General features: G+C 38.0%; 2 protein-coding genes across 6 annotated transcripts in view; one reads left to right on the plus strand and one right to left on the minus strand.

Moving 5' to 3' along the window:
* Positions 1-7,110, plus strand: part of LOC126853984 (uncharacterized) — a 51,600-nt gene extending 44,490 nt beyond the window's left edge. The window contains exon 3 of the mRNA XM_050600294.1: positions 4,614-7,110. Coding sequence (XP_050456251.1) covers positions 4,614-4,960 — 347 coding nt within the window. The 3' untranslated portion in view covers positions 4,961-7,110. The remainder of the gene's footprint in view (positions 1-4,613) is intronic.
* LOC126853913 (RING finger protein 17-like) overlaps positions 1-24,362 on the minus strand; it is a 133,500-nt gene that overhangs the window by 53,040 nt on the left and 56,098 nt on the right. The window contains exon 2 of one of the 5 annotated variants that reach the window (XM_050600092.1): positions 11,081-11,112. The exons of 3 other annotated variants lie outside the window; for them this stretch is intronic. The gene's annotated coding sequence lies outside the window, so the exon portion shown is untranslated. Of the gene's footprint in view, positions 1-11,080; positions 11,113-24,362 lie in introns of those variants that run through there. One more of the 5 variants, XM_050600091.1, reaches the window with a different exon arrangement.

Genomic DNA, 24,362 nt, shown 5'->3' on the forward strand with positions numbered 1-24,362 from the left:
TCCAAAAGCGATTCGCATCTATTCACGCGAGTGCATATGCGTACCTGCGTGCGTACATCGAATATATTTCGGATTATCGGCAGAAATGCCGAGAGATGCCAAAAGACCCGCCTCTCGGTTCTCACCTGACTCTAGCGTTATTACCTGCACAAAGCAACCTTCTCCGCCGTATATTGTCGTCTGCCAAATATACAAGGCGCTTAACTGTATGTATATATATTGTATATTTATACTCACACATGTGCGCTATACAAAAAGAACACCGTGCGACGATGGCGCCGAGGCTCAGTGCAATTTCGAATTAATGATTGCGTTATCGTGAATAAGTCGTTAGGTAATTACACGTCTTGTGTACCTAGCGAAAGGGTCAATCAATCTGATCTGCCTGCATCACGTGTCGTTCTAACGATTGCGGATTTATTATACGTTGTTAGCGCGACACTTTTCATAACGCTTTCTTGTCTAGTGTCGTGAGAGAGCAAGCCCTTCTTGTATGCTGAAAGTTATGTAGCATTTCTCTTTACGCTGTGCAAATATATTGGAAAAAAAAGAATCATTTCGCGTCGCTCCTCTTTTGCGAGTGACTCGTTGATCGAGAGAAAGTTGAGGAAGGGAAGATATAACCCTGCTCGATGTCTTTATAATTGCCGGCGATAATAATGACGTCAACGAGGAACGTCCAGAGATACGGAGAGAAAGAGAAGTACATCTATTATCGTTGATACTCGTTAAAGAGTTCCTACACGGTGAAAGAAGCAAAGAAAGGTAGAGACAGAGAAGAAAAGACGAAAAAGAGAGAGAGAGAGAGAAAGAAAGAGGATCCTTTGATTCGTGTACATCCCGTTTTGCTTATTTATTCTGCCTCAGTAATTCGAGACAGAAGTTTCCCGGCGCGCAATCCAAGTCTCTACGTGAACTTTTCATTGCGTTTCCCAATATATCCGGGAAGAGTTCCGCGATTCGTCACGCAAGAAATATCGACATTGCAATGCGCGCTCGTACAAACTCGAATCGTAAAAGAAGATCGCGCTGCCAATCGACAAGAGCAGAGCGATCTTATCTAAAGCATCAGGCAAAATAATCGCTCGTACTAATAAAAATAATGTAATTTAATTTCGCAAAATGTACGAAAAGTATGTATCTGAGATCTATTTGTTAAGAACATAATTTGCATTTAAACGAAACGTTAAAAAAATATATATTTGTCCACATATTAAGTGATCTATATGCATTTGTGAAAAAAATGATTTCCTGTGATTCCGCTTTGAAAACTCAGGGTCAACCAGTCGAAAGGCGGATCTCGGTAAAAAATTGCTTGGATAAGGTTAAATAAAGAGCGAGGGCACAGGAAATCGCTAAGGATCCTGCGGCATTTCCAGCAGTTCGGCGACGTTTAGCTTCGTGATCCGTGCAGCGCGCCCGAGTTTTTGATTTTACAGATTCGTATTTTACTTGCGAAAAAGAAAGACGTGAGATTTTATAAGATACACGCGAGAGAAGAGAACACGCCATTCTCTCGGCGGCAAAGATAACAAGATCGGTCTTGCGCGGAAAGATTTTGGCCACGCGCCAACGCGTTAAATCCGTACGAACAGAATTGCTGAGCTCGCGTGATTCTTTTAAAGCAATGCTAAAAAAAAAAAAATACTCGACGAATACAGAGATCCAGCATTTTCTCCGATTGGCGAATGAAATTGAAAATGAGGCCGACGCTTATCAAGAGAGACTTTTCCTTCATTAGCTTTCCGGGAGAAACCGCGCTCTAAGCGTCAGAAAATGTCAATCTTTTTAAAATCTCATGTCGTCATTTAAATGCTAAATTTCCGCCAACTGTAAAAGACTGCTACAGAATAATTTTGCATAAAATTATAAGTAGATTGTCTTTGCCTCAAACATCGAAAAGTTGTTCGATTTTTTTTTGTTCTTAAATTATTTTAATTTAATTTGAGAAATTCCATCGTGTAAACTATATAATTATCGTAATAATCATTATTATTAAACTGGTAAATTGAAATATATCGATCAAAATTTTCCATATAAACATTTTTTATATTATTAACAATGCTTTTTGCAATAGCTCTGCAATTTTAGTGGCGCGAAAAAGCTTCTTAGCAATTACAAGAAGAAATATCGCTTGGTTTTGTTTCGAGCGCGAGTATTTTCCGTCTAAATAATTTTGCGTCAATACAGCATCCTGTTTTGTCCCCGGATCGCGAACAATTCCAACTCCCACCGTTTCATCGCAATCTCTCTCTCTCTCTCTCTCTCTCTTTCTCCTTCACTATCACCAGTCTATTTCTTCATGTTTCTAACTCGGTAGCTATTCGAATCTCATCGAGCGACAAGCTTAGTTTTGCCAGGCAAGAATACTGTCGTTCGTAAGAGCGTAGTGTACAACGAAGGCGGAACAATGAGATCCTAGCAAGAAGAATGTAGAGAGAAATAGTACAAGATATCTCAAAGTAGATTTATAATAGAATTATATTTTAAATGAAATTATATTATAATTATAGTAAATTATAGTAAATTCTGAAAGACATATGCTTTAATTGAAATTCTCTCTCTGTCCTTTTTAAAATTTTATATATTAAATGTAAGATATTAAATGAATTTGCTAAAAGTATCTATAAATCTTAATATGAAAACAAATAAAATGCATACAATTTTATAGATTATATCTCATGTAATTTTATGCAAAGGTTATTTACATTTGAACGAGGTCATATTCGTAGTCTCAAACGGTTCCTGTATAAGTTAATCAAAATTTCATTATCCATTTCAAGCGACACAATAAGTATAAAGTTCTGTTAAACCGTTAAACTTGCGAGTTAATTTTTATAAACATTTACAAAAGCTACGTCATGCACAAAATTAAAATTATGTAAGAATCCTAATGGATCCGCATATTACTTAGCGCGCTTATTATTTCTTTTACATATTGTTCCGTACTTTTGGCTTTCTAGAGTCAAGAAATTTTCGCGTCGATATCGCCCGACGGAGACTCGTTCAAGTTAGCTGAAAACAGCGGATTGGCCAGACTTCGTCTCGAGCGCGTTGCAGGAATACCGATGCGACGAAATGGACCGGTCTGTACGCGCGCACAACACACCCCAACGTATACACGGCAACGTATACAGTACGTGCACCTTCCACGAAAGAGACGCGGTCGCATAAACACGACCGTATCGCACCGACATCCATACAAAATTCGCAGCTTGCGTTGCTTGTCCGACCTGTTTTGTCAGCGGAAGAGATTCCGCTGCACGGAATAAATGCTCCTTGTCTCGCTTCCCCTTCTCTCTCTCTCTCTCTCTCTCTCTCTCTCTCTCTCTCTTTCTTTCTCGCCTACACAGTGGTTGGGTCCGCATAATTATAACTTCGATAGAATCCACGACGACAACACTGTCGAACGTATTCTCGTTCTCGAGCTATTCACCTGTTTCGTAGGTGTGCTCGCGCACCATGTCAGTCTAATTATTTTGTTTTCCATTGAGCCTCGGATCGGGACGAGAGACGACGAGAACGGAAAAGTGCGGATGAGGATCCCGAGGGCACTTTCTTGGAGCTCTTTTAATCCGCCCACGAGCCCCTCTCAACCGCCAATCGTTTTAAGTTGTCCAACTTTTGTTTTCACCTCTTTTGATCGCGATTTTTCCTCGATTCTAGAATTATTTGTTTACACTTGTCGATATTAAATTAGAGACATATCAGTGAAAATGAAAACATTTTGATATTCGAGGTGATGCAAAAAATTGAATTGACAACTCAATTTTTTGTGTAAAAAAAGTATTAATACCGAATTAAACTGTCACAGATAAAATTTTTAAGCGCAATTTTGCAATGCAAATATAAATCAGATTATCAGACATTCAAATGTCTTATTATTTTTTTGAAAATCTCACTTTTTTGGAAAAAATATTTTAATTTTTTTCTGTATATTTTTCTTGATATATATTTTCCTCTCCTTTTTTCTTCGTTTTTGATATTTTATCTAGACAAAATTATGGGAAATAATATTTATAAATTTTAAAATTTCTTAGCTTTCGATCAACACAATTCACCACGTCTAAATAAAGCCGTGCAAAAAACTATTGCCTTCTAATAAGATTGAATGACTGCAATCGTGAAAGTAACGAAGAGATGGAAACGGAAATAGAAAAAAGGGTAAAGAACCGTGGCTGTACACCGTGATTTGTTTAACCCCTCCGCTCATTTAAGTAGTTAATTCGTTCAAATCGCTCGTCGCTTTATACGCGTTTGCAAATTTCACGCAAAGGGAATCCGTGAGCGCTGAAATTACAGCCGGGATAAACCGTGAATTATTTAAGCCCTCGAATATACGATCGAATCATATCAAGGAGGGACAATGCAACACATTCGAATGTTCGAAGAGCGCTCCATCCACATTAAAATATTGTACTATAATTTGGATCATCAAGTTTACTTTAATGAAAAAAAAAAAAAAATAATAATAATAAAAGAATATATAAAGAAACTAATTAAAATTTACCGATACGACTTTTTGTGTGTTATTACAATATCTTTCGAAGATAAATTATTTATATGAATCTTTTTTGACGCGGAAAAACTGACGGTACTCATTGCAATTGCAGGTCGACCAGGCACGGATTATCCGGTGCTGGGGAAGGTGCCCTACACGAATTTTTACTGCGACGATCAGTCTTTCCCCGGCTTCTTTGCCGACGTAGAGACGAGATGCCAGGCGTGGCATTATTGCGACATAGACGGCCGACAGGCAACGTTTCTCTGCCCGAACGGCACGCAATTCAGCCAAGCGGTATTCGTCTGCGACTGGTGGTTCAACGTAAGATGCGAGCTCAGCCCGAAGCTCTACGCCATCAACAGTCGACTTTACGGTACGCCCACCGAGAGCCCGACCAGACCTCACCGATTGATCACGAAGGAGCTTTTGGAGAATATCTTCGTGCGTAGGAAATGAAGTGGCCGAGCCGGCGCCACGCGATACTTGAAATAAAGAAAGAAGAAGAGAAGGTACGAGAGGAAAAAGGAGAACCGTCATTCGAAATGGAAAATACTTTCCATCGCCATACAGAAATATCGCAAAGAGTCGCCAGGAGTCTTTAATTCACATAAGATATCCTTTTATCATTTTTTAACTAATCGTCGCGGATCGTGTTACTTCAAGATTCTCGATTTGTATTTCCGAACGAATCGTAGTCACTCAATTATTCCATTATACTGCTCGACAAACCAGCGCGAGACTTATGCCTGGACTCTATCACGATTGCGAAAACACTTTCACAGGAAACGTGTACGAGACATTCGAGAACATCCGATGAATAATCGACCGCGAGGAAAACACATCATTCTGAAGATCCACTCTGAATCCGAGAGATTATCGAAAGAGATAAATCTTTGTCCAATGAATATCGAAGTGATCGGCGAAGACTTTTCATTCGTGAGCGAAGACGCGGCGCCGAGGAAACGAGGAGGATGCTCGTGGATGCTGAGCACCGCTGTGTCAATAAGAGAAGAACCGGAGATGGACTTCCGCTCGCGTTCACCCTTCCGCATTCGCGTCCCTACGACCTTCAATACGGTTCTTAATCGTTGATGAGATCCCGTCCGAGACTATTGTAACTCTCCTCCGTCCTCTTTACGGACGGATATCATCGACGTCTTTCTATCGCGCGTCTCCTCCGTAGATAAGAAGCTTCGGAAGTTGATTGTTATAACGGAAGTACGACAGCCATGTGCCATCGACACATTTGCGCAAAAATCAATCAACCATTTGTGATCGATCATCAAAATCGGACTTTCCTCAAGTCGACGATGCGCGCTTTGACTGTATTTTCAGTGGCGATCTTTTGTTGTACGCCAATCATGTTTATCAATCAAAAAAAATAGATCAATTTCGACAAAATTTAATTACGCTTTAATTTTGATGTCGTAGTGTTCGTTTTATTTTCAAAAGTTAATTTTTATACGCTAAATTATGTCTATAAATAGGTAAATATCTTCAAAATATCTTTAATATACTGTTGTAAATATAGTACCGATAATAAACATACAAAGCATCTAACCGAAAATATTATTAACTTATTAATTTTATTGTATGAATCGTTGAGCGATATGATAAATTATTAAAAAAGGAATAAAAATTTGACATTTCTTTATATATACTTATTTTTAAATCACGATTACTATTATATTTGACGAAAAACTACAATTTACTTTATGACTTATTATTTCATCCGACGATTCATGACGCAAACAGCGTAATATTTAGAGAAAAATATATCCAAAAATTATTTAATTTGAGTAATCGTTTAAAAATATAGAGAATACATTGTTTTGCAAAATATCGAATTTTTGCGACAATATAAATTGCTATCTCTTTCGAACTGCGCCGCAAGAAGAAATCGTTGCGCGTGTGTGGCATCGGCGGATGCAAAAGTAATGATGCTGCCCGAAATCAAGCCGATGCAATTGTATACATTTTGATTGTGATGTTCGAGTGAAGTACGACAACGGCAAAGGATTGCCGGCAATAAGTAATGGCATGTTGTGCGATCGCGTGATATTGTTGTGGCTCGCGTAGTGCTCTGAAAAGCGCTCTTCACGCGACAAATTCTCGTCATGACTAATAAACGAATATATGCACGACAAGCACAATCGAATTGCGAGTTGCGATTTTTTTTTTATTTTACAAAATACAAAAAAATGATAAATATAACTGTAACTAATAATTATACTGGAGGCATCTCCCTCGTTTCGAGTTTGAGTTCGTAGTGATAATTAATCGTTGAGATTGTGAATGAGCAAGTGTATGCGTATAATTTTGTGTAACGTCACTGTTATTCGTATTGTTTTTGTAGCTTTTTGCAATAGTATGAACACATGTGCCTAATATCTTCGCGCCTTGTATATAATAGAGATAAATCATATATGTCTATTAAGCCATTACAGCCAATCTTGTTCTACAGCGTTATAAATTCGTTAATAATTTTGTGTAAAAAAAAAAAATTAATATTTAATCAATAATAAAAAAATTCAATGTTTTTCAAAATTCGAATAAACGCAATTGGCGATGAAAATATGCGATTAAAAAAGATATGTCAAAACATACGAATAGCTGGTTATTTTTGATTCTCCATAATCCGACGAAGAATGTAATCTTCATAAATTCCTGGACGTTATGCAAGAATGCAATTACTAAAATTTTTATTTAATATAAGGGAAGAAACTTTTACGAGAGGAAGTTATAATAAATTAGTTCGAAAACTTTTTAGTACGGTGCATCTTGAAAGATGCACAATGAAAGATGCCAACGTTTGCTGGCCAATTTGTTAATGAGAAATGGCTAACGGAGACAAAGACAATTTGTGTAAAATTAAAGATTATTTCTTAAATAAGTAGGGAGATTTAAGCCGGAGGGTTGAAGAGTCATGCTTAATTGAGTAGAAAAGAGAGGAAATCTTAACTAATTCGTTCCATTCGCGGTTTATAGTGCGATTAAATATGCCTGTTAATTGACAGTAGCATTTTGTTCATTTTTATCTGTAATCGCGGTTTTAAGCATTGTAGTTTGTGGTTGAACCACATTTAACTCGATTTAAGTGTCGCGCCAACCAATCATTCACGTGAAAACAATAATAAAAAAGGATATGCGGCGATAATCTAATTTTGAACAAAATTCACACATACTCAGTCCACACACACAATAATATAATACGTGTTAAATAAACAATAAACATATAATTATTTTTATATATTTTTAAATTTAAAATTTAGACGTGATAAGAGAATCGATAAATGAAAAAAAATGTAACGCAATATTTCTCAATAATCAAACAGAGAGCATCCTTTTGTGTAACTTGAGAATTGTTAAAAAAAAAATTTACGAAAAGTATTGGTCCGGTGATGTTGGCGACTGCGACTATAACTGATTCAATCCCCTATACATCGCGATTGGAGAGTTTTATATAAAATATCAGGTATCCATGTTGCGTGAAATGAACCGCAAGTTGCATTTCGCGAAATAATTGGTTTTGTATCAAATTTTTTTTTTTTCCACAAACTGAGTTAGTGCGGCGCGATGGTACGTTTTGAGGTTTGTCTCTGTGGTTTCTGTTTGAATTTTATTTTATCTCCTCCGCCTCCCTCTCTTCCCCCCCCCCCCCCGCTATTAGATTCGCTTCGAATTCCGATGATATTTCCTCATATTGTGTATCTATTTCCGTATACATCATCAAACAACAAGCAATCATTAATTATCATTAATTATCTTGAGATATTTTCTAATATAAATTATATAAATATCTCAGAATATTTTTTAGAACAATATTTTTTATTTTTAATCGCGCTTATTTTAAATATTAATTAAACATCACTGCTGTGTACGTCGGAGAGCTTTCAATACGATTTGTCGTGTCTTGCAAACGATGTCTAGACTATTATGTGTGCAATCTTCACCTTGCACGAATGTACGAAATCGTTTATTCAAAACGGCCATAAAGCGAGATCGGTCAGTATTGGAGAGCGCTTAGAGTTATTGTCCAGGAAGCCCGGATTGGCAAAGCGAGAAGAACGACCATGCGCGGTGCTCGCCGAAGGAGTCTAAGAATCCATCAACGAAATCAGGTAATCAGGTAGGCCAGCACGAACCACTCTCATAGATCCAATTTCGCCCCGGGAGTTTTGCCCCTTCTCCCGCCCCTTTCCTTGCATTTTTCTTCCCTCCCTCATTTCGTGCAAGTGCACTACGTGTGCGCAATGTCGTATACCATCTCCGGATTCGTTCAATTTTGCGGACAAGCTCGTTTTAGAGAGCCACCATTCAATATATCTAGAAATGCGCTCTGGACATTGATTTGAGATTTTTTTTTTTAAACTATTGGAAAGATAGCGCATCGATAGAGCGATATAATGTGAATTCAACATCGCAAACATCTGCCACCAAACGCACGATATTTTTATAGTCGAAAAACGAATAAATAAGATTTTGGAAAATAAAACCAAAAATATTTTTGTCTGAAAAACGACGGTCGAATGACATTCGCGAAGATGTACCATCGCGCCTTTAATTGCAAGGTTCTTTTGACGTCGCTTTTAAAGTCGGATGCAAATGGACCATAAAACCGGGCATCCGGGTGGCTCATTTACGAGCGTAGAAAGTTTTTAGATCCGCGTGAAAATCGAGTTGACGATCGCGCAAATGAGAGGGTCTGTTTTATCGGTCTGCGAGTTCGAAAGTAATTCTCTTACTTGACTGAAGGATCGAGAGACCGCGTGACTAACTTTACGAAGGTGAGAATGCTCCGTTCGTTGCGACTACCTTATCGATTGCAATCCTCCAATATAATATCATTTCACAGTTGTTACTTTGGTGTATCACTTTGGTATCTACTTTACGCTGGGATACGTTACTAACGCAAGAAGTTCGCAAAGAAGATTCAAAAAGATTAATTAATAATAATAATAATAATAAAGCGCGATTTTCATCAAGTGCAAGGAGAAGAGAAATTTTTCAATATTCTCAAGTTTATAGTCATGAAAATTATTAAAAATAAATTTACAATCTCTCTAAAGATTTAATTAATTCTCTACGCATTGGTAATATTGTCGATTCTGAGATATCATTGATGCTCAGGTTACCACGCTATTTCGTGTCCGTGTCAGCGAGAAATAAACACGCGGACGAATTATTTTCGTTCGTATAAATAAAGTCACGACTTGAAAGGGGAGTTTAAATTGTTCGCTAGTTTTACGCGCCCGCGGCGTTCCCTCCCTCACTCTCTCTCCTAGTCCAACCCTTCTCCCACCCTAATTCTCGATATTTTCTTCTCTTTCCTCCCCTTTATTTTGCTCTCTCTCTCTCTCTCTCTCTCTCGCTCTTTAACCTCCCTCTCTTCCTCTTGCTGCCAGAAGGGAAAAGAGGCGAATGCCCGCGTGTTGCTGCCGCTGCCGCTGTCCATCAGGAAAGATCCCGGGATGCGAGTCTGCGCTTGAAGCCCATTGATTAACCGTTGTCTGCCGCATGCTGCGAACGAGAGGGGAAGCGGAAGAGTATTTTCGCGCTCGCGCGATGCGAGAGAAGATGAGAGGCGCGCGCGTTCAACGTGCCCACGAGCAACGTTTATGAAAACTTCGTGCATCGTCTGCACTGCAACAACGAATAAAATAACGCCCCCGATTATCCCGCTCTCTCGCTTCGCTCCCCGATCCGCGCGATCCTGCCGCTTAAATTATCAGCCTTTTCCATTTTGTATCGCCGATTACTTGCCCCGAAGCCCAGTCACACCGGCATCGCCGATAAGCAATGTCAAAGAGCTCCCGTGCTGGTTACAGAGTCAAACGCTATCCTAGTGTCTACCTAGTGTCCAGTCCGCGTTATTAATGGAGCTTAATTTTCCAGCTGGTTGTTCTATTCCTACCGCGGCAAGATAAAATGCTAATCTTACACTTTGATGCGTTAGATAAGGGTTCACGAATTATAATGCAGAAAAGCAAAATCGATACTGCTAAAGAAATATTTTAAAAAAGCCAAAGAGTAATTTTATCCAAAGACAAAAAATGCAAAATATTATCCAAAATCTCCTGCAATTTTTATACGCTTCTATATGCACATATACTCTATATGTATAGACAGGAACGTTCATTGTGTGTGTATGTACGTATAAATACATTCCAGATTTCGACGCAACGAATGAATATTTCCGCGGAAAAACTGCGTGAATTTTCAGGCATTTCTACGATGAGAGAATATTTCGAATATATACGATATTTACGTCGGCTGCAACAATATTCTCTCTTATCACAAAGGATTAAGCCGACAATTGTTCAATCGTGTATGGTACGTACAACACGATACGACATGATATTAACACGCCAGGCTTACGAGGATTACAGACAAATGATGCCGCAGTGATCGATTAGCACGTAGTTCCGTTCATATATATCAGAACGATTTTCCCGTTGCATTTCCAACACAATGACGCGAATAATAAATTGAACAACATGTGCGGGCAATAGGAAAATTATAATTATAAATAAATTAATTAATTATAAATAAATAAATTATAAATAAATCACTCACCGGATGAAGATTAATTTAAATTATCGTCTTACCTGAAACAGAAAGTATAATGTCAGCAATCGAACTAAAAACGAGATATATTTTATTTAGAAAAATCATATCGATTAATTAGATAATACAAACATTCCTTCTATAAATAATTACGTAGAAGGATAAAAAAATTGGATAGTTTAAGAATTTAACAAGTAACAAATGTCGCAATATAATTGTGATGCGAGCGAAAGCATGGTATGTGATAAGAGATATAAATTAAAACGTAATTAAAACAAGTTTCACGAATTTTCGTGGCCGAAAATATTTTCGCGCGTCTAAGCAAAAATGTCGAGGATGATCGACGTGATTTTGCGTACAGAAACGAACGAGATACAGAGACGCGGAACCGCCAGAATAGCTCCTACGATCCAGCGGAATGGAAAAAAAACGTACGCACCCTCCGCGATTTTTATTCTCATTCCCCTCTATCTGCCCGCCCGTTGCTTTCTCCCCATTTCGTCCGGTTTTTTAATTCGTGCGATATTTCCTGGTCGTTCGCATGTTAACTTTCGCCGACCAATGACGCGGCAGGCCCGCGGGGCACAGACGTCGATGATATTTCGCGAGCATGTTTCGAGAGCGGGTCGAGAGCAAAATTCCCGATCGGACGCGCAACCAATTCCACCCCCGCTCCTCGCCTGCTGCACCCTTCTCTCCCCTTCTCTTTTCTCTTCGATATCGATATGAACGTTGTACCTTATCACGGCAATGCATTACCGAATAGTGCATAATATGCACGAAGAATGCTGGCGGGGAAACGGTAAAGGGGATGAGAAGATTAATGAAGCGAACGTATGGAAACAATTGTGGATGGATTTTTCAAATAACATTTTATGACATTTTCGCGAAAAGTAAATATTGATACTGACGCAAATTACGTTCTCCCACATTACATAGTAGCTATGAAATAAACAATGGTTTCGCAAATATAATCATTGCGTGGCGCAATAGTTTATGCAACCAACAATGATGATATTGGGTCAAACCAAATGCAAATTTAATTTTGTACGTTCGATTGTTTAATTACTCATGCAGATTTGCATACTCGTTCTCATTAATTAAATAATTAATTAAATATCTATCGAATATTTCTCCGATCTCGTTTATAGAATCAAAATATACGGGCCAGAGTTGTTTCTTATAGTCTAATTATTATTTTTCTGGATACATAATTATACATATTTTCCTCTTCGTTATATAAATATTGATGAAATTTAATTGTTTTATCGACAATTTCAAAACATTAGAATATAAGAATAGATATAGAATATAATTTATTTGAATTTCTGCAAATATAGGAATTAAATTTAGGAAGTATTATATAATATTTAAGTAATACAATGCTGTAATGAAAAACAAATAATGCTAAATACAATTTGATAAAATTATTAGAGAACTGAAGCGACGCTGTATACTTAACGAGTTCCGTATAAAAAGATTTGAAATCTTTCATGAAAAATCGAATCGCTTTAGTTTTAATTGACGATTATATGTATAAAGAAGAGAGCCAAGTGGCAAATTGAACTAGTGTTGGAGATTTCGATGCCCGAATACAATCGGCAGTAGAACTTTGGTGCCAGGCATTGGAGTCGCTCGTTTCTTATAACTTACATATAAATTTTTTTTTCTCCTGAACTCATTGAAATCCAAACTATTTATAATTCATATCGTTGAAGATTTAATCAAAAATGAAATTATATAACGTTTTAATATATCCGTCAAAAATTTACAAAAAGTTTACTGAGAGACAGCATCTCCTATAATAAATTTTTTTAATAAAGAAATAAATTTTTCTTTAAATATGATAAACGTATAAATTAACTTTTTCTATTAAAAAAATATTTTTATATAAAATATTAGATGGAAAATGTTGTTTTTTTTTTAAGGAGAACTTTAATTTAGTCTATCATTTGGTTTGGCTTATATTTTTCAACAGATTTGTATAACAATTTTAAATTTATACAATAGAAATACTTACTGACATGCGTTGGTTGTAAAATACATTGTCAAACAAACATCTATTTCAAAGAACCATGCTTGAGCGTGTTATAAATAATCCGTGCAGCTAAAAATCACTATGGTTTATGGTTAATCCGGCAGTATTTTTTCTCGCTGATATATTGCGCTCCGGTAGTGTACACAATGCGGCTGCATTGAACTGCAACCTTACGAAAATACCCGCGCGCTTGATTATTCACAGTTATTTCAATGGGTTTTGGCTTTCGATTTGCCTTTCGAAATTCCATTTTTTACGTGTCGCCGTCTGTCCATCGTTCTTGCACTTTCACGGAAAAATTTATGGTAACAATATGCCAAAAAACGCTTTTTAATTTTCAACAAATGATAAATAAAATAGATTTTATTACACATACATATATTTCATAAGTGTTCAAACATATTTCAAGAATCTTTTCTCGTATTAATTTACCTCTTAGTAAAAAAAGCATTTTACTTGAATGCAGATATAACATATTAAAAATGCTTAATAATTCTGAACTCATTAATTTCACTTTTATTACAAGTGTCGGAAATTTCGAAATCTTGTAAATAAATATTCTGGAGGCACATATCTTTAAAGGACGGAGCAATACGTAATTTCGAGAGTAAGGAAAAAATTCCATTCCATTTGCAATTTGAATAGTTTGATAACTGGAACGGAACGACAGTCAAACGAAAGGAAAAAAAAAAAAACGAATCGTAAGACCTTGAGGAAATATTTAAACGAAAGAATCTCTGTTCACCTGTGCATGGTCATCGAATCCTCGCGAAAGAGAAAGCCCGTCAGACAAGATTGGTCGATATATAACAACCTCGAATTGCTCTCTTTATAACATAAATTCAATACATCCAAATATCCCATAAAGAGATTAAGAAGTGATGCGAAGATACAAGAGTACGGAAAACTAATACGGTGAAAGTGAATAAAAGTGCGACTGAGTCATTATCTCTCTTTTCTTTTTCCCCTATTAGGCTCTTTTTCAAATTGATATAAACAAAGAAAAAATAAATAAACGCACGAAAACGCTTTATTTTGAGCTAAGAAATAACGCTCGTGCTTTCGCTAATCTAGATTGAGATAAAAATTTAAGAATCGTTAACGAATGCCGAAAATAACGAACAAATATCGAATACGAAAAAAATGGCACGGGAGGAGGCGATGAGAGGAAACGCGAGCGCGAAAAGAGACGGAGAGACGAGAGAAATGATGGAGCCGTTGTCGACTGTGGTGTTGCCATTGCTACTCTACCGGCTTAATCGTATTCAAACGCCTGTGAGCGTTTCCCGCTCCTCGCCGAACACGTGTTTCACCGATTTCACAACCGATGTTACCCCCGCCGCTCCCTTCGCACCCACCGTGTATGCGAGTACGCTTCGTGGATACACATCGGCTACATCTCTCGCTTGCGATGCGCCCTTTTGTACCGTGCATAACCGGGCTACGCTGCATCAGAGAGGAGAGAAAGAGATGGAGAGATCCCTGTTCTGGACCGTTGAATATCTACCTGCTTGCTTACTAAAAAATATCCAATCGTGGACAAACCGCTCCCCTCGGTCGCACTTTCGCTACATCCCTCATACCCCATACATCCTTGTTTTTCACCACGTAACCATTTTTTTCTTCCTCGCCTTTCCGCGGATTTTTTCTTCCACCAAGCAAGCGCCGCATGTTGTAAAATAAAGATCGCTATAAATTCGCCAATACCGCGATTATTACGCTACCCACATTGTGTTTGTCTACCACTACCATTACACGGTCCCGGTGTGATCGTAGTGTTATCTACTATGCAGTTATCTAGCCGGAAATAAGAGCGGCGAATGATATAATAATCAATTCTAAGCGGCGCACTCTGGTAAATAACTTTGGCGCTTTGTGCGATGAGCGCGCGTTAGATTTAATATAGAGATCTCTATAATTAGAGTGTGGAAAACGTGGAAAATAGAGATTCGTGAAATCCAATAACCGTAAGATCCATCGAGCATAATAATGAAAAATAACGTTGAATTATCTCTCTCGAAAATATGTATACATAGATATAGAAAATAACGTTCGCGCGGGATGCGAAATAACATGCGAAATATAATCATATGACATAAACAATTTTCGACAAAGTTTCTCAATCGGTTACACATTAGCAAATTAATTTACACGAAAACGCACTCCTAATCGAGCGGGATTCGAGTGCGAGTCGAGGCGATAACGACTTCGCTCGTCGACCAATCAGTTAAGAGAGCGCATTCGTGTTAAAATCTGCATAACTAAGATCCCATGCGAATAAACATCCCCGTGCAACGCAGACGAGAGAGTTTCCTAACCCACGTGATCTAAGTGCAAGTCCTTAGAGTCTCTACAGTTACTTGGATATTCCAGAACTTTCCGGCCAAGAAGATAGAGAGAGATACGAAAATCTATCGCCGCCGGCTTTAATACCGCTCTGAGTATTTGCGCAAAGGAGGGAAGAAATTTAAGATAAAGTTTCAAAAATTCTAAGTATACAGTCTATACAGAATATATAATCAATTCTTAAGTATCAAAATTTTTAAGTGTCAAATACTTGACTGTGTGACTCTCAATTATCCAATATCGCAATCTAAAAATGATAAAAATATCTTATAAATGCGTTTATTATAATGCAAATAATTTTCCGCGTCTCGAGTCAATGTATATATCATAATTTCTTCCATTCACACATATAAACTCGTTTATTAACTAAAAGTAAAATGTATTTGTTTGTTTCTCGATTCTCTAACGTTATATAGTACATATCTCGTTATTTTTTACCGTATTTTATTATATTTTTTTCGTTTCAAATCATATCCGTTTTCCTGTCACTCTCTTCCGCGTCTCTTCGTAGCTACATTACATTCTTTTTCCCGTCCGATTGACGCACTTTTCGCGAATGCATTCAGTGCGAAGCGTCGATAGCGCGGGCAGATTGCAGCAATATGTTGAACAGATGCAGCAACGACCGTGCATTTTTCTCCTCCCAATCGATACTTATTATCTCATTACATGAACGCGCGATGCAGGCAATTATTTTATCGCACACTTCCGCTCCACCGCACTTGTCTGTAAGCGATATAAGCGTATAATATTAATTTTTTTCGAAGACAATTTTAATTATACGCTCGCGCGATCAAAAAGAGAAATAATGTTGCTCTAATTTCGATGCTCAATTTCGTTTAAAAAATAGGCAAATTAAAGAAAGTGGCAAAAATTTAATAAGACCGGATTTCTAATCTTCCAAATCTGGCATCAAATAAAAAATGTTTAAATTCCTTATATTGGATTTCTTTGTTTTAAAAACATATGTCTGTATTTTACTATGTTTTTTAAAAAATATCTTTTTTAGTAATTTAAGAAAGAATAAAATTTTAGAAAAATAAATTGCAAGTTATTTTTTATAGCTTATATATTATTTTCTCAAATCTTAAAAGTTATATAGAAGCTTATAATTTTTTATACAGCAAAAATTTATATAAAAATTCCATTTAATCCATCTTCTACAATCACGCGATGGCACTACCGATTTCAGCAGCGACGTTTGACATGAATCTGATAATTTTTATTATACTCGTATCTTCTTTGTCTATTAATTTGCTTTCGAGTAATTTATAATTTTAATGAGCGTTCGAGTATCTCGTCGAACAAGAATAGTCAGAGGATGCTTGAGTGTTCGACACTCTTAGAAATTGCAAACACATTGCGCTCGAGTCGGCCGAGGTATCGCGTTTTAAACATGTAAAAAAAGATAGTTTTTCCAGAAGCGAATGCACAGAGTCATAAATCTAATGCAGAGTATTCCCCTTTTCCCCGGTCCCTCCTCCTCTCTTTTTCATATTATATCAGCTTTCATCACATTGCAAACACTCTCAGCATGTCGATGGAAAACATAAATCCATATTTAGCCAGATTACACGCGCGACTCTCGTTTATATATTCTCGGAAAGATATAATTTTTGCGTATTTTATCCTGTGTCTCCTCTATTAAGTCTCCTCTTTTTCCATTTTTAATTCTACGATTCGTAAAGTATTTATGCGCGAGTAGAGAAAAAATAATAAAAAAGTGGATCATGTTTTAACAAAAGATGAATAAACAAAACGCGTTTTGTTTGTTCCTTTTATATAAAAGGTTTTATTATTTTTCGATCAAATAAAATTGCTTGCTTTATCTCACTTCATAAATTTAATATTAACAAAATTCCTCATAAGACCGTAGATGTTCAAATTTACCGAATAGCCGCCTATTGAATTTTTATTCAATGTTTATTTGCGACGGTAAATATTTGTACAATTTTTTATCGTCCGTGAAGAGAATGTGTTACCTGATAAAATTCCAAATCGCATACTGTATGATTTTCAAAATATACCAATTGTTATCGTTTTTGATTACATTAGTCTTATTTAGTCTTCATTTCGCAGGCATTTTTCCGCGCGTATTGCAGTCCAATTTTGAAAACAACATATATTTTGCGTTGCATGTATTATTTTTTATCAAATGAACAAAACTGGTAGTGTAAGAAATGCTCTTTTTCACACTTGCAGAGAGAATATTAAACGACAAGCAAAAAACATACAATTTTGCTCGACTATTTTTCATTAAATATGAAAACATTCCAAAAAGAATCCTATCAATTATTTTTTATCTGAATTCATGTTATAACTGACCTGTAATTATTGTGTCCGAGAGATTAATTGAAAACACACGGCCCTGTATTTCATGGAAAAATTTGAAACAGGGAACACGCTAAGTTAATCGGTCTCACAACTATGCGCATCGATAAATTACGGTGAAGTACAAGATTAAAAATTACAGTAGCGGTGACGACGAATCGTGCAACGAAGCGTTTTACTGTTGCCGCGCATGCATATGTTTCTCTCGCGCTTATACGTGTCCAGTATCAATTGCACGAATGGTGCGTTGAATAATATGATAACGTACGATCGTCGTCATCGTTCGCGAGAAGGATGACGAAATTAAAAATTAGATATGTACAATAAGCGCGACGCACTACATATCACCATTGTCATATAAATTTCTTTTAGAAGGGGAACATAATACACAGGAGACACAGAGATAATTCTTATTTGCATTCTATGTTACATTATAATATACTCTCGAATTTGAAGTGACAGAATGTTATACGAATTTTTCTATCTAAAGTCAAATATAATAAAAAAAATATATAAATGTGTTTTTTAAATGTGTAAGTTCTATTAATATCTACATTCAATAAAATTTATATTATCCAAAATTCTATAGATTTATTATTTAAATTCTAAAAGATAGTTTACTGCACAACATCACGTATATCGTGCGAGCGCGACTTTTATCTTTATATACCGTTGACAATTTGCTAGTCGAGAGGCTGACACCGCGAGCACGTTTTAGGATATACTTAAGTGGAAGCGTGTCTGCATGCAAAGAGGCGCGAGACAATCGAAGGGTGACGGACATGGCTAATTAAAGGGCACGAATTAAAATTGCGGGACTCCCGGAGATTTGGTCGTATGATGCCGAGGAAGTTGATTATCACCGGACAAACGTGGAATTTGTAAATGAGATCCAATTCTCTCTCTCTCTCTCTCTCTCTCCCTCCCTCTCCCTTTCTCTTATCCCGGGCAAACTTATTCGAACGCATCCGAGAGCGAACTCGTAGCTTAACCGTTACCCTCTTTTCACGGCGGGGTCAATAACATTATCAAGGGGGCATTACGGCTCATCACTCCGGATTCGAGAAAATGAGATTTCAGAAACATTGAACCACGTAGTTGGCCCGCGAATTTCAATTTCCCCAGATGATTCCCCCACCTCCTTTTTTCCTTACTACGGATTACTTTTCAGTTTGCGCTCCTAGTCGGAATGACTTCTCCGTGTCTCTTATACTTTTACATTTGCCGTGAAAAAGTTTGCGTATTAAGTATCGTTCGATTTTCTCAAATCTTTTATTACGTATTTTAGCTCTTCCAAGTCAGAAAAAGAATTGAAGAAAAAAGGGGGCGAGAAAATCGCGAAACAGAAAATAGGAATTATAAGCGATTCTTTGCAGAATATGAGTAGTCTGACTAAAAACGGCAGTAACTACTGACGGTTTTCCATCGCCCCGGGAGGATGGAAGCTCGCTGGCTATACAAAAAAATCATAGCCTCGAGGAGAATTCTTTACGTTCTTGGTTCCCTTGTCGCTGAATAAACGCCCATGTTTCCGCCAAGTGTAGTCGCAGGAATTCCTTTTCTCCCGACGGAATAAGAAGAACGGGTTGCCTGAGCAACCGAGTGCGCCGATTGCGCCTGTGAATCGCTATCGTCGTGTTTCGCGTCGCGCAAACAGATATCCCAAACGTGCGCCTCTGTTCTACGCCGTGATTGCTGTAAATGGCTTGTTGTCTCTCGGGGAGGAACGGAGAGACGAGCGAGGGGGAAAGGAGAAGGATGAATTGCGGGGGCGTTACAGGCTCGGTGTCGGGAAGACGACAACCAAGAAGTTAGCCAACTGTCTCGGGTCATATGGTACTGTATTGTATAAGGGCGACAGACGGTTAATTAGAGACACCACTCGGGGCGGTGAGAGGAATTTCCGAGAAGATTTCGAGATGAAAGTGCTCTCTCTCTCTCTCTTCCTTTCTCTTTCCCTCGCTCTCCACCGTGCCCGTCTAATGTAATCTTAATACAAATAAATACTCTCACGGAAACTGCGAGCAAGACGCGTTTAACACGCAAATACGTAACACGAACAAATGCCGCTTGGTAACGGCGATTAAACTGCAGTCTAGGCGAAAGAACGACGTGAGAGAATGTCGCGAATGCATCATTTCTGTCTACCCAGAGTACGGTCCTTCGTAATCCTTTCGAGAACGTACATAGGTATTTGAGGAAAACGTCGTTTACTTTTACTTTCGAGAGACAAGACGGCAAGTTGCGTCAATTATAGATTCATGATTTCATAGTGTGCAGATTAAAAATGGAGAGAATAATTAAAAAGTTAAAAAAAGGATGTTTATATTATAAATGCTCGATTTCTTCGATGTATAAAGTTTCGCACTTTGACATTTAATTGATATTTAAAGCCGGCAGCAGTCGAAGATCACATTTATTTCCTCCTTTATTCAATTAATGGTAGAATAATAATTCAGAGCTGAAGACAGGCTGCTCAATTCCCGAAACCTCGGCTGTGGAATAGTCGTGAGCCGCTTAATAGACGCTAATCAACGGTAAAATAATCAACAACCGCGGCCGGCTGAGATATCGGAAGAGGACATTAATTTTAACGAGGAGAAACATTTACGAAATGCACTCGCGTGTCGTAATGACGCTTATTATGATGCCGGCGAGCGGCAGCATACTTTGCTCAGGGACCGAAGCGCAGCTTCAACGCGATTATTTATTTTCCTCCCGCCGGGATAACATCTAATGGAGAGCATTAATAATTGCCGCGAGTTTCTAAAGCGGATTCATCTTTCGGTGAGCGATTTGGCGTATGGAAGAGAAACAGACAGGGAAGGGGAATGATCGAATGCTCGAAATATCCAAGCGGAATATCTGCGCCGGAAGCGTTGGTTGGTGCTACCGGCATTAAACTATTCCAAAAATCCCGAAATACGAGAAAATAATTCGTTGCTCGCCAACCGGGCAACGGGCTTTTTGATATTAAATAATTTATTTCACCTACGACACCGGTGTATTAACGCGAGCCGGACATGTTAATCCGAGGCTACTTTAATGAAAATTTTCGACCGTGCGCATAGTGAAAAGAAAGTTTTAGAAATGCGAGAAATTGCGTAACTTTATACGAATCGATATTTTTTTAACACACGACGCGAATGTCAATCAATTATTATATACAATATTACGTATTTTTTTCTCTTTTTTATTAATTTATTATATCTAAACGAGCGAAAATAAAAAGAGCTTTATTTTCGTAACTTCGGATGTGAGAATCAATGAATTGTGTCCGCAATGAAGCCGCTTATCACCCACGTTCGCTAAGATCCGCTGTTTATCGTATTATATATTTAACGGATAAACAAAGAATTGAAGCAAATGCATATGTACGGGATAGGAGAAGCGCGAGGGTGACGACGAGGTATTTCGCGCTGGGGATCGCGCTAAATAAAGAGCGAAGCTGCGAGAACAAAGGAGAGACAGAGAGACGCCGGCCGCGCACGGTATCGCCACGTCGCGAGATCGGGCTGTACAGCAAGTCCCATGCATGTTTAATCAGTCAAAATTATGACTCGTCATGTAGCAGTTTTAACGGATCATCCGTTGCTACGTGATCGTCCGTTTTCCGCTTTTTCAGATATGCGAGCAGATATACGCGTTGCGTAAATATTGCGCGCGCCACTTTTCGCTGAAAAAAAAATTATAATTGTTTTTCTTTCTTTTCTTTTTTTTTTTGGAAAAGAAATAATATTGCGAGATCCTCTCTAATTCTCAAATTTTACTACGAAAATACTGAAGTTTTAGAATCTCAAGGCAAATCCTCAGGTTTTCGGACTCTGCGAAAACGACTGTGAATTAACGCTTTCTGAAGCGCTACTCCCAAAAGTTTCATCGAGCACTACATTAAAGCAGCCGCAAGAAGATTAAGATATTCGAGAGTACCTCGGGAGAAGAGTCAAATATGAATAATTTATCTGTCTATTTATAGTAATGTAAATATATATAGCGCGCGGAAAGACGTTCGTCTCTAGCATCGACCATCATGGTTATATTATACCCCTTTCGCTCGTGTAATACAGTCTTCTATTCGAGAGTAGTTGATAAAAAAAGGCGACCCCCATTCTTTCGCCCCCACGCGAAATGACGATGTGTTTCCTCGCGTACTTAATTTCGTGGTCAAGCGCGCGCAAAATCAGGACGGATAGACAACCGCGCGGGTATTTTCGTAACCTGCGTCCGTCCCTCTGTCAAGTCTCTTTTAATTTCCATTTTTAATTAATAAATCCAGAGGAACGGACCGTTTACCCTTCCCCGGTCTCTTTCGCCGTTGGCCTTTTCCCGCTCGCACGCTCCCCGAGCTACGGCCACTATAAAAACGAGTGTATCGCGCGTCAGGCGGTTTCGAAAACATACTGCTTTCGTATCGGCGTCCGTATCATTTTATCAGAAATGGAAAAAAAAAAGAAAAAAACGAAAACACACGATGGATAGCGCATGCGGAGCCGATAAAACATGATTTTTTCTGCGTGATGTCTCTGATCAACGCGCCAGGAACTGCCGGATTTTCGACGGATTTTTTTTTTTTTCAGAATTCGCATAAAATCCATCGGGATGCTGGCTTAAAACAATATCTTTCTCATAACAATAGAGCGTACGCGCGATCGTTTGGCGACATGAAACATTTCGAGAAATTGATTACTCAAAAAAATTTGAATGTTTCTGCAGATGATCTCAGCGCTCTGAATCGACAGTATAATATAGTCATCTATGTCTCAATTTTAATAATAATTTATTTGAAATTATATAGAAATGATGCAAAAAAAGAGAGAAACAGAAAAAATGCTTGATTAAACTATCATCCTGGCTGCTGATGAAGCCATACTTAATGCAGTATATCAAGCGACGTGTAAGAGTTTTAAGTTGCGCGCAAACTTAAAGTCTTGCCAATAAAATATCCATGAGACATTAGAGCAAGCTTCCACTTCATCGGAATCTTTCTTAAGAATATTAATATGTAACGTTAAAATGCATAATAAAAATAATCTCGATATCTCTGTATCAGGCTTTGCCATACTTCGAGAGAACTTTCAAAGGCATACATTTTTAGTTTATTTTAACTTACTTCAACAATTAATCAAGAAGTGACATATGTATATCTGAGCATTTCCTCGAGAAATGGTTTATATAACTAATATCGACTGCCAATGTTTGCTTGTAATGAACAGAAATGATTCGATAGTTAGATAAACATCCGGTGGAACTTGTGCGAAAATGTATCGGCATCGTTTTTCCGCGGTTCTGATTCGCTACAATTTACGAGATTAACTGTGGAAGGTGTAAGCCGATGGGTGGCAAATAGTGACACGCACGACGAGAGATAGAAAAAAAACGGAAAGAAATGCATTTTTACACGCCGGCGCCACGCGTTTTTTCGATTATTCGCACGCGATAAATTTATCGCAGATAGAATAGCCAAGATCGTTCGTTATTTAGAAATGAGTTAATTGATACAACAATTAATTACACATTTGCATTTTTATGCTTCAAAAATAAACGTGTTCAATGCTCTTATGTCATCGCGTTATTCCGAGCACGAGATAGCTCATCTTTCTCTAGTAAACGAAGCAGAAGGGGAAAGGAAGAAATACGGGGAGGGGGAGAGATTCCTCGATACCTGTGATCCCTCGCGCTCCGGTGTCAAGGAAAAAGTTTTGCCGTGTCATCGAATATCTCTCGGCGAGTGACAAGTTAAAGAAGAGGTGCGCGCGCGCTTCGATAGCACGTCGAACAAAATTGCTAAAACTTTTAATTGGCACATGAGGTGCGCGTGATACCAACCGATAAGCATACGCTCGCGAAGAAAGAGAAGGATGCGATTTTCATCATCCGTCATGCCGAGGCGAACGAATAGATTCTCGCGTACGAATGAACACGCGCTAAGAATCGAATCGCGAAAAAAAAATGCGAGATGCGAGTAATAACGAGCGTACACGGCGAACGATAAAGGCACGCATGCACGCACGCACGCACTTCACTTAACGTTCACTTTCATGCAGACTCGATGAAAGTCATCGTTCGATGATTACACAAGCGGCTGCTGGTGAGACGATGCAACAAAAACATGATCGCGTATACGCTTCCGAATATTTTTGCGGAAAGTGAGATAGGAAAAGATGCGTTACGTCAGTAAAAACTCGCTCATATGGTCACACACCTAGATACTTCAAGTTGCATCCACAGTCCGGTCTAACTACATCTGATTTATAATAATGCACTACTTTCTAAAAAAAATACAAATATGCGCTTCGTGAGGGAAATTCTATGTCTTATAATTGATTCTAGAAAAAATTTAAAAAATATAATTTTTCGATCCTAAAGCTTTTAAGAATTTTTAAAAATCGAGAGACTCGAGAACTAACAGAAATTAGGAAATCTTAGATCTCGTGTCCGAAAGTGAGAGGCGGAAGGAATAAGATATAGTTACATTCACGTCGACACGCGGAGTTCGCGGAGATCGGACAGCCCGTATCGTGGCGATTAAATTAAGTCCCGGAGTTGCTGCGAGTGGCGTGTTCCTTCAGGCTGCTG

This window comes from Cataglyphis hispanica, chromosome 13, assembly GCF_021464435.1.
Source record: "Cataglyphis hispanica isolate Lineage 1 chromosome 13, ULB_Chis1_1.0, whole genome shotgun sequence".
Lineage (NCBI taxonomy): Eukaryota > Metazoa > Arthropoda > Insecta > Hymenoptera > Formicidae > Cataglyphis > Cataglyphis hispanica.